General features: G+C 75.7%; 2 protein-coding genes across 2 annotated transcripts; one reads left to right on the forward strand and one right to left on the reverse strand.

Moving 5' to 3' along the window:
• Nucleotide 1: 1 nt before the first annotated feature.
• On the reverse strand, nucleotides 2-2,529 carry AURANDRAFT_70720 (hypothetical protein; the record flags this gene model as incomplete). Its single annotated transcript, XM_009035082.1, has 3 exons — nucleotides 2-389; nucleotides 836-2,297; nucleotides 2,396-2,529. 3 exons carry the CDS (start codon nucleotides 2,482-2,484, stop codon nucleotides 27-29), a joined length of 1,914 nt encoding a protein of 637 aa, XP_009033330.1.
• Nucleotides 2,530-2,960: 431 nt separating this feature from the next.
• AURANDRAFT_70721 (hypothetical protein) lies at nucleotides 2,961-5,888 on the forward strand (the record flags this gene model as incomplete). The annotated part of the gene is made up of 2 exons (XM_009034877.1): nucleotides 2,961-3,842; nucleotides 3,971-5,888. The coding sequence occupies 2 exons, from the start codon at nucleotides 3,002-3,004 to the stop codon at nucleotides 5,794-5,796; spliced, it is 2,667 nt and encodes an 888-aa protein (XP_009033125.1).
• Nucleotides 5,889-12,168: the final 6,280 nt, after the last annotated feature.

Below are 12,168 nucleotides of genomic sequence, written 5' to 3' on the forward strand. Positions count from 1 at the left end.
TTGATGCTTTACTTGGACACACAGTTCTAGTTGCCGCCCTTGATGCGCGCGACGGCCGCGGCCTTGCGCGCCTCGATGGCCTCGATCTCCGCGCGGACGCGCTCGGGCGTGCGCGCCTGCTCGCCGTTGCCGCCGACCTTGTCGAATCGCGCGAGGATCTTCTTGCTGCGCTCGTCCCCGGTCTTGGCGTCGTCGAACTTGCCGAACCAGCCGAGCTCGTACTGCGACTGGCGGCTGTATTGCGCGCTGTTCGTCAGGACGGGCCCGGTGGGCTTCGGCGCCGCCTTGGGCGGCGCCTTCTTCGCTGGCGCCTTCTTCACCGGCGCCTTTTTCGCGGGCGCGTCGCCGTCGGCCGCGGCGGCGACGGGCGCCTTCTTCGCCGCCGGCGCCTTCTTGGCCGGCGGCGCTTCGGCGGCTGGGGCGTCGTCGCCTACCGAGGGTGACAGGGTTTTTCTCGAGTATTGCGCGAAAAAGCACTCGTGTGGCTCGACGCTGGTCGTCGCCGGCGGCGAGGATCTGGGAAGTGACGCGCCGAGCACCGAGGCTGCTGCGACCGATCGCCGGCGCGAAGGCCGTAGTTGCGGAGGTGATGAGCAGTGCGAGGAGAGCGCAGCGCGTCATTTTGCAAGCCAACGAGGGAGGTGCTTGACGATCCGAGAGTACAGCTCACACATCGATGTGCACGTGCGAGCCGTAGTTTGCCGCAAGTTTCCCTCAGATCGACGCGAGGCAGGGCCTCTTAAAAAAAGACGCGCGCGAACGCGGACGCGAACGCGACGGCGCGGGGGCGGTGTGTGTGTGCAGGGGATGGCGCTCAGAGCGCGAGGTAGGCGACGGCCGCCGCGAGCGCGGCGACGGCGACGGCGGCCGCGACGGGCGCGCGCGGCGCCGCGACCGCGGCCGCGGGCGCCTCGGGCGTCGGCGCGCGCGCGGCCGGCGCCGGCGGCGCGAAGGCGTCGAGCAGGGAGGCCTTGGACGACGGCGACTTGGCGAGCGGCGCGCGGATCGTCTCCGAGGGGTCCTCCGGCAGCGCGGGCAGCGCCGGCGGCGCGTCGAGCCGCGCGACGTAGTTCGGCGAGTTGTGGGGCACGGCGGAGACGCGTGCGAGGGACCCCGTCTCCAGATTGCGCTCCAGCACGACGAGCTCGTTCGTGTCCTGGTTGCCCAGCACGACGTGGCGGTCGAGCACCGCGAAGTTCCGGGGGCACTTGCCGCCCGTCGGGTGGCAGTGCGCGAGCTCGAGCGCCACCTGGCCCGCCGCGTCGAAGGACACCTTGAAGACGGCGAGCGAGTCGTGGCCCCGGTTCCCGACGAAGAGCCAGTCGCCCGCGGCGTCGAGGCGGATCTCGCTCGAGTGGCTCTTGGCCTTCCAGATGCCGTTGACGCAGTGGTGCGCGTTGTCGTAGCCCGCCGGCAGCGTCGACTGGGGCCCGCAGGGGGCGAGCCGGAGCACGGCGTCGTCGTCCGTCTCGGATTTGACGCCGCGCTTCGTCGCGTTCGCCAAATCGACCGTGAAGCAGGACACCGTCGACGCGAGCTCGTTCACCAGGAACGCGGCCTTCCGCGTCGGGTGGAAGACGACGTGGCGCGGGCCGCCGCCGCGGGCGAGGCGCGTCGAGCCGAGGCAGGCCATCTTGCCGACGGCCTCGTCCATCTCGTAGTGGTAGACCGCGTCCTCGCCGAGGTCGACGACGAAGTGGAAATTCTTCTCGTAGGGCTCGGTGACGCAGCAGTGCGCGTGGGGCCAGCGCTGGCGGTAGGTCCAGTGCTCCTCGCGGCTCGGCTTCGTCGACACGCAGTAGGACGAGGGCTGGTCGCAGCGCGGGGCGACGGGCTGGAGGGATCCGTCCTTGGCCGCGCGCTGCAACGCGTTCCCCGGCGGCAGAAAGTGCGCGTCCGCGCACGCGCCGATGGCCGCGCCCTCGATGGGGAGCACGCAGACCGACGCCTCCCAGTAGTTCGTGAGCCGCAGCCAGCGGCCCGACTTGTCCACGGCGAGGTAGCACGTCGACTTGCCCTTGGCGGTCGCCTCGTCGACGACGCGGAGGCTCACGCCGTCGGCGGCGTCGCGCGCGAGGCGCAGCGAGTAGACGGACCCGTCCTCGTCGATGCGCTCCGTCGACGCGTAGACGACGTCCTTCTCCGTCGGGTGCTGCAGGATGAAGGCCGGGTTCGGGCCTAGGGGAGTTTCGGTCTCGAGCCGGCGGGGCGGGTCGCGCGGGGACGCGGGCGCCGCGCCGACGTCGGCGCCGCCCGCGGGCTTCAGGGACCCCGTCGCGTGGTCCAGCCAGAAGCACCTAAGGTGGGGAACCGAGTGTGGTGCGCGGTTTCGCTGCGGTTTCGCCGAATCGGGTCCGCAGAACATTTAAGAACATTTAGTGACGCCGCGGCTCACGTGATGCCCTGGTCATTCTCCGCGCCCTTCGGCGTATGCGCGAGGATGTCGGTGTCGGTGTAGGAGCTTACGGCGATGAGAGAGGTCATGGTTGGGCGCGCGGGTCGCAGTTCTCCGTACAGCGGCAAAGTCTGCTGTTCTTTGGAGAAGTTTAGAGCCGAGTTTACGCACTGCAAGATTTTCCAAGAACGCGACAATATCGGCTTCATCCAGGCGCGCGCGTGCTTCTGCCGCGAAGAGCTTCCATCTTACGGGGCGGCAGCGTCGCGGTCGCGTGGCGGAGGTGTAGCAGGCTGTTTCGGGCAGAGTCCTGCGGCAATTTCCGGGAAAATCTGTGCTAAAGAGCAGCAGAAAAGGGGCACGAGTACTCTGGTCCGCTAAGCCCGCGGCCACGCGCCTGGTCGGCCCAAAACGACCGGACGAGGCTACAATAGTATGGCCGGGTGCGTCGCTGCGCTAGCGCTCGCCAATTACCACAGGCACGCGGAGGCGTACGCGGCAGGACGCCGGCATCTCGTGAGCATGCAGCATTGAAGAATCGGAGCAACCTCTGCATGCGCGCCAGCACCAAAGCTTGGCATGCGGATGCGCTGAACCTCGGGACGAATGGCCACGCTCGTGACGGGCGCCGACACGCCCCTGGGGTACGCCGTGGCCCGGGCGCTCCTCGCCGCGGGGCAGGAGGTCGTCGCCCTCGTCGCCCCCGAGCCCCGCGGTCCCGTCTGCGCCTGCCTCGTGGCGACGGACGGCCCCCACGCCGGGGAGCGCTTCGCCCTCGGCATCGGGCCGGCCCCGCGCTTCGTCGGGCGGTCCGCGGCCCACGGCGAGGGCGGCGTCTGCCTCGGCCGCGACGGGAGCGCGTCGGGCACGCACGCGCGTCTCGAGGCGTCCGGCGCGGACGTGGTCGTCGCCGACTGCGGGTCGACGAACGGGACCCTCGTCGACGGGCGCCCCGTCGGCGCCGGCGAGCGGATCCCCCTGCGCGTCGGGTCCTGCCTGGCCCTCGGCGCCACGGTGCTCCACGTCGTCGCGCTCGCGTCGGAGCGGTCGCTCGCGCTCGAGGCCCTCGCGGCCGACGGCGCGGTCATCGTCGACGCCCTGGCGCAGACGGCGGCCCAGGGCGTGCGCCGCGTCGCCCACTGCGCCGCGCCCCTGGCGTCGCCGGAGGCCGAGCGCGCGGCCGTCGCGGCGGCCGCGGCCGCCGCGCGCGGCGGGCCCGTCGCCGCCGCGTCGTCGGCCGCGGTCTACGAGGGCTGCAAGGCCGCGCGCCGCGGGCGGCCCCTCGTCGAGTCCGAGTTCCTGCCGCGCGAGAGCTGCGGCGCGTCGCCCGAGGCCGCGCGGGAGGAGGCTTTATGGGGCGCGGCCGCGGGCCGCGGCGACCGCCAGGGCAGCAAAAGAGAGCGAAATTCCCAACTTCAAAGGCTCATATCTCGGCCGTTTTCCACTCGTTTTGGCTGATTTTTGGACGAGCGATCATCTCTCGGAGCGGTCTCGACGCGTGGGCGCTTTTTCCGGAACGCGCGCGCGCGGAACACTCACGTTGAAGCGACGTTGAATCACCCTTTTGCTGCCCAGGCGACCGCGGCGCGGGCGTCGTCGCGGTGCGCCTCTTCGACGTCTACGGCGGCGACGCCGACTGCGGCGCGGCGCCGGCGCCGGGCCTCGCGTCCCTGGCCCGGACCCTGGCGGGCGGCGGCGCGGACGAGCGCGAGCGCACCTACTGCGGCGACGCGAGCCACGTCTCCGAGGCGGCGACGTGGCTCGTCGCCGCGCTCGAGCGCGCGGGGCACACGCGGGGCTTCGTGGCCGTCAACGGCGCCGCGGGCCACCTCGCGCGCGGGCCCGACGTCGCCCGCGCCGCGAGCGCCGCGCGGAGCCGCGGCGAGGTCGGCCGGCGGCGGAGCGACTCGGGCGGTGGCCCGCCGCCGCCGCCGCCCGCGTCGCCGCCGGGCCGGCCCGCGTCGCCGCGGGAGCGCCGGCGCGCGCCGCTGCGCGCGGACCTCGCCAAGATGCGCGCGCTCCTCGGCGTCGCCGCGGGCCGCGTGTCCGTCCGCGACGGCCTCGGCCGCCTGCTCGCGGAGGACCGCGCCGCCGCGGACCGGCGCCTGCGCCACCTCAAGCCCCTCGAGAGCCGGGCGGCGCCGTCGCCGGCGAGCCTCGTGGCGCGCGTCGCGAGCTTCCTGCTCGCGCCCGTGCGCCGCGCGGCCGCGCGGCCGCCGCGCGATCGGCCGAGCCGCCTCGCGTCGCTCGACGACGACGTCGCCGCGGCCGCGCTCGCCTTCTGCGACGCCGTCTCCCTCGCCCAAGTCCGCGCCGCGGGCAACTGGCGCGCGCGGGGCGGGCTGCTCGTCGCCGACGAGGCCGCGCGGCGCCTCTGCGCGGCGCGGGGATGGACGCGCGCGGACGCGCGGCGGCGCCCGTTCTCGTGGCTCTACGGCCGCGCGGGCGTCTGGCGAAATCCCGTGGCCCTGGCGTCCGTCGGCGCCGCCGCCGACGAGACGCGGTCGGCCCTCACGGCGACGCGCATCGGCGGCGCCGTCTACTGCTTCGGCGGCCTCGACGCCGCGGGCGAGCCGACGAACGACGTCCGCGCGCTCGCGCTCGCGGACGCGACGCTCGGCGAGTGGCGGCCCGTGGCGACGACGGGGAAACCGCCGGCGCCGCGCTTCGGCCACGGCGCCGCGCCCTGGGCCGGGGGCCTGGCCATCTTCGGCGGCCAGACGGCGCTCGGGCCGAGCGACGACCTCCACGTGCTCGCGCTCCCGGATCGCGCGTGGTCCGCGCCGGCGGCGCCGGGGCCGCGGCCGCCGCCGCGCGCCTTCGGCGCCGTCGCGTGCCTCGACGGGAAGCTCGTCGTCTGGGGCGGCGCGGCCGACGACCGCGTCTGGTGCCGCGAGCGGCCCGCGGCGCCGTGGCGCGCGCTCGCCGACGGGCAAAACGCGCCGCCGCCGCGGACCGCGGCGGCGGCCTGCGCGCTGGCGACGGCCGACGGCGAGGCGCTCGTCGTGTCCGGGGGGCGCTGCCAGGGCGCCGTGCTCCCCGTCGACGACGCGATCGCGCTGACGCTCCGCGGCGACGGCGGCGCGTTGGCCGCGGCGTGGGCGCCCTTCGGCCCGACGTCGCACGACCCCCGGGGCGACGCCTGCAGCCACCACGCGGCCGTCGCCCTCGACGGCGACGCCGTGCTCTGCGTCGGGGGCCTCGGCGACGACGGCGCCACGCACGGCCGCGCGACGATCCTGTCCGCGGCGCGGCCGCCCGCGCGCCTCGCGGCCAACGGCAGCCCGCGGCCCAAGCGCCTCCACGCCGCCGCCCGGGCGCGGGGCGACGCGGTCCTCCTCTTCGGCGGCCTCGACGGCCTCCGCCGCCTCGACGACCTCGAGCTCCTCGCGCTCAAGTGAGCGCGCGGCCCCCCCTCGCCCGCGCGCGGACAGCGCGCGGGCCGCCGCCCGGAGGTCCTCCCGGGCACGCGCGGTAAGTCACGCTGCATGTTAGTCACGCGCCGCTAGCTCGCCGCGGTCGCCGCGGGCGCCGCGCCGCCCCGTCGAAAGGACACGAGCGCCGTGTACCCGAAAGACACGAGCGCCGCGAAGGGCACCTGCCAGCGGATGGGCAGCGCGCCGAAGCTGACGAGCTCCGCGGGGCACCAGATGGCCCAGCACGCGGCGACGTCCGCGCGCCAGTTGGCCCCGTAGGCCCGGAGGAACCCGCGCGGCCGGCCGGTCTCGCCGACGGCCTTGCAGAAGTAGAACGCCGGGATCGCGCTCAGGGGCCAGTGGACGCCCAGGTCCAATAAAATCTGGCCCGCGACGGACGCTGCGCCCATCGGGTCGCCGAGCTTCGCCGCCGCGGGCGCCGCCGCGAACGCCGCGCAGCGCGGGAAGATCGTCGGATAGACGCGGCTGAAGAGCAGGTACTGCACCGCGCCGAGGTAGAAGAAGCCGTAGATGGCGAACACGCCGCAGCGCCGGTAGTTGAGCGCCTTCCGCTTCTGCACGCGCTTCTGCACGAGCACGTCGGAGCACACGGTCTTCAGGCAGGTGAGGCCCGACCCGAAGACGAGCGGGTGCGCCTCGGCGACGCGGCCCACGCCGAGGAGCAGGCCCTGCGGCGGCGCCAGCGCGGTCGCCGCTGCGAGGATGATGGAGAGGCGCAGCATTGGGCAGCGCATCGCGGAGAGGCTCAGGCGCGGCAGCTCAAGCCGCTGAAGTCACACATCACAAAGCTAGAATCGAGCACGAGGCACGAGCCACCCACGGACAAAAGATTCGAACCTCATGGCGAGGTGGGTGGGTGGGTCCGGAGGCCTGGTTTGGAAAATCTACAGTGTACTGATGGGTACTTGTAACGCGCGCGCGCGCGCGCGGTCATGACCCGCGGTGCCGCGGCTGACGGTCGCGCGGCGCCTCGGCGACGTGTCTTCACGCCGCTATCGTCGTCTCTGGGCAAGCGCCGCTTCTCGCCGCGGCGAGTCGAGCGGCGCGGGTGCCCGTTCTCATCGCAAAGCGGAGATTGGACCGCGCAGCTCCGCGACACGAGAGAGCGCGCGCGCGGAATCGCGCGCGCGTTGTGGCGATTTTGCGAGCGGCAACTTGAAGGCAACTAACGAAACGGAGGTCCCTGATTGGCCAGGAGGTGGGTGGGTGGGTGCCGGGCCCGCGATCGAAGAATCCGGCGTGAGGTACCGCGGGATTTATCCCGGGCGGCTCTTGCACGAGGCAGCAATTACATGTTCAACACTTTGGTTGACGACTTGGTGAAGGCCCGGCGCCCTGCGATGCGGCTACTTTTGCGCGCTCAATCGTGAGACCGTCGGCGCGCAATGGAGACCGTGCAGGGCCTGCTCTCTAGCGGCGCGCTCGAGCAGGACCACGAGGGCTACGCGCTGCCGGAGCCGACGGCCGCGGAGCTGCGGGCGCGGTCCGTCAAGATCACGGCCATCCTCGCGACGCTGGACCTGGCGCGGCCGAGCGCGGCGCTCGAGGCGCAGCTCGAGGCGCGCGTCGCGGACTCGCGGCGCCTCGCCGTCGAGCGCGCCGTCGCGTGGGAGATCGAGGACGAGGTCGCGGCGAAGACGGGCAAGGCCGGCGACGGCCGCCGCGCGGCGCTCGCGGCGGCCTTGGACGCGCTCGAAGCCAAGCTCGACGGCGTCGGCGCGTGGCTCGCGCGCAACGCCGAGGACCTCGAGGGCATGGGCGGCGCCGTGCGCGACATCGTCGACGACAACGCGTCGCTGGAGACGCACCGGTGCAACCTGCGGCGCCTCGACGCCGCGCTCGCGCGGATCGCCGGCCCGGCCCTCGGCGCGTCCGACGACGAGGACGACGACGACGACGGCGACGAGGCCGGCCGGGGCCTCGCGCTGGGCCCCGAGGCCGAGGCGCTGCTCCGCGACCCCGAGGCCGCGGTCGCGCGCGCGAACCGCGGCGGCGGCGACGTCGACGAGCTCGCGTGGCGCTTCGCGCGCGCCGCCGAGGAGCTCGGCGCCGCCCGGCGCCGCTGCGACGCCCTGGGCGACGACGACGGCTACGCGGCGCTCGCCGCCGTGCGCGAGCGGCGGCGCCAGCTCGCGGAGCTCGCCGACGGCTTCGCGCGGCGCGCGGACCAGGCCGTCAAGGGCCGCGTTTTGGACCTCTGCGACGCCTGGGAGGCCGAGTGGGCGCGGTCCGACGCCCACAGCGGCACGCTCTCCGCCGCGGCCCTCGCGACGGCCCTGCGGCGCCGCCAGGCGGACGCGCACGCCAAGGTCCGCGGCGACGCGGTCTGCGCTTTAATCGGCGGCGTCGCCGCGCTCGACCGCCGCGACGTGCTCGCGAGCCTGCGGCGGACCTGGGCCCGGGCGACGCGCAACGCGCTCTACGGGCCCCGCGTCGAGGCCTACGTCGCCGCGCGGCGCGCCGTCGCCGCCGCGGGCGACGGCGACGGCGGCGCGCGCGGCGGCGGCGCCGCGCGCCGCGAGACCGCGGCCGCCTTCGTCGAGCGCCTCTTCGACGACATCCTGCCCGTGGCCCTGCGCGAGCGCGCCTTCTGCGCCGAGCTCTTCCGCGCCGGCGACGACGCGGGCCTCGAGCAGCAGTTCGCGGCGCTCCGGGCCGCGTGCGCCGCGGCCGTCGCGGGCGACGGCGAGGGCCCGACGTCGCTGCGGCGCGTCGAGGCCCTGGGCGTGCTCGCCCTCTGCGAGCGGCGCGCCGAGGCGGCGAGGAACCGGAGCGACGGCGACGCCTACGCCGCGCGGCTCTACGCGGCCGTCGCGGCGGACGCGGCCGCGGCGTTCGACGCGCTCGCGGCCGCGCGCGCCGACGCGGTCGCGCGGGCCGACGTCGCGCGCTACCGCAAGCGGGACCACAAGCGCGGCGGCCAGCCCGGCGAGGCGGCCGTCGACGTCGTCGTCTTCGCCGAGGCCGTCGAGCGGTGTCTGGGGGACCGGCGCCGCGCGCGCGGCGCGGCCGCCGCGGGCGCGGGCGGGCCGCGCGCGCGCGCGGAGGCGGCCCACGGCGCCCTGGGCGCGGCCCTCGTCGCCTTCGTCGACGGCCCCGTCGCGGCGGCCAACGCCAAGTACGCGGACCTCCACAAGGTCGAGACCTACCTCTACGTCGCGCGCCAGTTCCGCGGCGGCGACGACGGCTTCGCGGCCGCGTCGCCCGCGCTGAACCGCCTCGGCGACGCCTGCGCCGCGGCGGCGAAGCGCGCGGCCCAGCGCTACGCCGCCTGGATGTTCGCCTACCAGTTCCCCAAGCTCGTCGCCTACTTCACGAAGCTCGAGGACCTCGTCGCCGCGCGCGGCGCGGCCGAGGCGCGCGCGCGCGAGCCGCCCAAGGCGCTCCACGCGCTCCTCGCGGCCCACGGCCCGGCGAAGCTCGCCGCGGGCCTCGGCCAGGTCCTGGCGCGCCTCGAGAAGCACGTCGGCGCGCCGGGCGCGGACCCGCACGTGAGGGCCGCGCTCCGCGCGGACGTCGTCGAGCACGCGGCCGCGGCCTGGGCCCACTTCGACGGCCTCGCGCGCGCCGTCCACGCGACGCCCCTCCAGCCCGACGCCGCGGGCATCCGCGCCATGTGCCGCTAAGTATGGTAGCAGCGGGCTTCATGTGCCGCTAGTATGGTAGCAGCGGGCTTTAGGCGCGCGAGCTCCCGGGCCGCCGCTTGTCCTCGTCGGCGCCGCGCCGCGCGCGGCGGAGCGAGAGCCGGCCGAGCTCGTCGTCGAGGTCGTCGGCGAAGACGGGGCCGGCGTCGGGCGCGTCGTCGAGGTCGTCGTCGTCGGCCGGCCGCGGCGCCGCGGGCTTCTCCGCGTCCTCGTTGGACTGGAGGCTGTCCTTGGAGGTGACGCGCTTCTTGAGCTTCGCGCGGCCGCCGAAGGAGCCCAGGTTCGGCGGCGTCGTCGAGAGCTCGTTGGCGCTGTCCTCGTCGAGGTCGCTGAGGCTGTGCTTCGAGCCGGACTCGAAGCGGCGGAGGAGGCCCAGCGGGTCCTCGGGCGAGAGGCCGTCGGACGACTCGTCGTCGCTGTCGCTGTCGCTGTCCGACGACGAGTCCGCGGCACCGTCGTCGTTGCGCGCCTCCTCCTCGTGTCGCGGCCGCGGAGCAGCGGCGGCTCCGCGCCGTCTCACCAGCCGTCGGCGCCGCGGCTACCGGCGCCCGCGCGGCCGCGGTCGCCCGTCGCCGGCGCGTCCGCGTCGGCCCGCGCCGCGCCGGCGGCCTCGAGCGTCGCGCGGCGGCGGATGCCGAAGAGCGCGCGGTCGCCGCGGCGCCGGTAGTGCGCGCGCGACGTCGACGCGACGACGTCGCGCGCGTCGCGGCGCTCCGCGGACCGCGCGCGCCGCGGCGCGACCTGGGCCACCCTCGGCGGCTCGAGGGACCCGTCGCGCTCCGGGAAGGCGTCGGCGAGCGCGGCCGCGTCGCCGTCGGCCGCGTCGCCGCGGCCGCGCGGGCGCGGCGACCCGCGCGGCGTAGAAGCCCGCGCGGGCGACCCCGGCGGCGACTCGAGGCGCGGCGCGGCGACGTCGCGGTCGGCGACGGCCGGGTGGCCGAGGCGCGTCGCGGAGCTCGGCGCGCTGCGGCTCAGCGGCGGCGCGCCGCCCCACGCGGGCCGCGACGGCGGCGGCGTCCGCGGCCGGTCCGCGTTTTCCGGCGCGCCGTCGCCCTCCGGCGGCGCCGCCTCCTCGACGCCCACGTCGCTGTCGGACCGCGGCTTCTTGCCCGACGCCGCGGCGGCGGCGAAGGCCGCGAGGGCCGCGCACTCGTCGTTCGTGAGCGTCGAAGTTGGGTCGCGCGGCGCCGGCCGCTCCGGCGCGTCCGCGGGCCGCCCGTCCAGCCCCTCGCCGTCGCGCAGGAACCCCGCCTTCTCGTCCTCGGACCCCCGGCGCCGGACGAGGACGGGCCGCGACGGCAGCCGGTGCGTCTCCGCCAAATCCACGGCGAGCGACAGGTCGCGGCGCCGGAGCGACTCGAGCGCGCCGCGGTTCTCGATGGCGTAGAGCAGGTTCGAGCTCTTCGCCAACGCCTTGCGCGTGAGGAAGTGGAGCGCGTCCGACGCCGCCCAGTAGTGGGGCGTGTCCATCTTCTTCGTGTGCTCGGGCCGCGCGACGCGGAGCAGCCGCTGCACGTCGACCTCGAGCCGGTCCAAATCTAAACCCATGACCCTCCGCAGGTAGAGCAGGAGCCGCGCGAAGTGGGACTCGCGGGGCCGGTAGTGGCCGCTGTGGGGCAGGAGCCGCGTGACGACGCCGTCCTTCGCGACGACGATGCCCGCGGCGTCGACGCATTCGCCGGAGAAGAAGGACGAGTGGTGGAAGCGCTGCTTGCCCGACGACGTGCCCTTCTTGCGCGCGTAGAAGGCGCCGTCGTGGAGCACGAAGATCCAGCCCTTGGGGCCCGTGTTGAGCGGCGCGTAGCCCTCGGGCGCGACGGCCTCGCCCTCGGTCGCCGCGCGCGGCGCGTCGAAGCTCCGCGGCTGCCGGTCGCCGCCCGGCGCGCCGCTCGTCGCCGCGGGCTTGGGCGGCGACTCGCGGGGCTGGCCGGGCGGCCCGCGGCGGCTCCGGTCCGCGGAGGGCTCGCGGCGCCGCCGGTCGCGGTTCGCGTCGTCGTCGTCGCGGCGGTGGTGGTGCGCGAGCTCCGCGTGCTCCTCGGTGGCGAGGTGGAAGACGCGCTGGTGCGCGCACCGCAACGCGTACTTCTCCGCCGCGCCGGGCGCGCAGTAGCGCACGCGCTCGGCCTCGAGGCGCTCGCGCGCGCACGTCGGCAGGCAGACCTTGGACCCGTCAGGCCGGGGCCCGTCGAGCCAGCGCCAGAACGTGCCGCAGGGCTCGCCGAGGCGGATCCACTCGTAGTGGTAGCGCCGCAGGTTCTTGGCGTAGCGGTGCTTCTCGTCCTCGACCTCGAGCCAGCACCGCTTGTCGAGCCGCGCGCACATGTAGCGCCCGCCCGCGAGGTGGCTGAAGGCCTCGCGCTCGTCCGTGGCCTTGGAGCGGAAGACGGCCTCCTCCTGGCCCTCGCGCGTCGCCCGGGTCAGCGCGCGGCCCACGCGGCCGCCGAGCCGGCCCGCGCGCGGCTCCGCGGCACCGTCGCCCGCGTCGCCGGGCGGCTTCGGCGACCGCGCGCCGGCGCTCGGCCGCGCCGACAGGCAGGACTCGGAGTGGCGCTCGTCGTGGAGCGCCTCGATGGGGCTCGGCGGGCCCTGCCACGACGCCGCGCCCGCGCGCGCCTCCTCGGAGTGGCGCCGCGGCGCGCGCGGCGCGCCGGCGTCGCCGGCGTCGCCGGCGACGGCGCAGCAGGCCGGGGCC

This window comes from Aureococcus anophagefferens, assembly GCF_000186865.1.
Source record: "Aureococcus anophagefferens unplaced genomic scaffold AURANscaffold_2, whole genome shotgun sequence".
Lineage (NCBI taxonomy): Eukaryota > Pelagophyceae > Pelagomonadales > Pelagomonadaceae > Aureococcus > Aureococcus anophagefferens.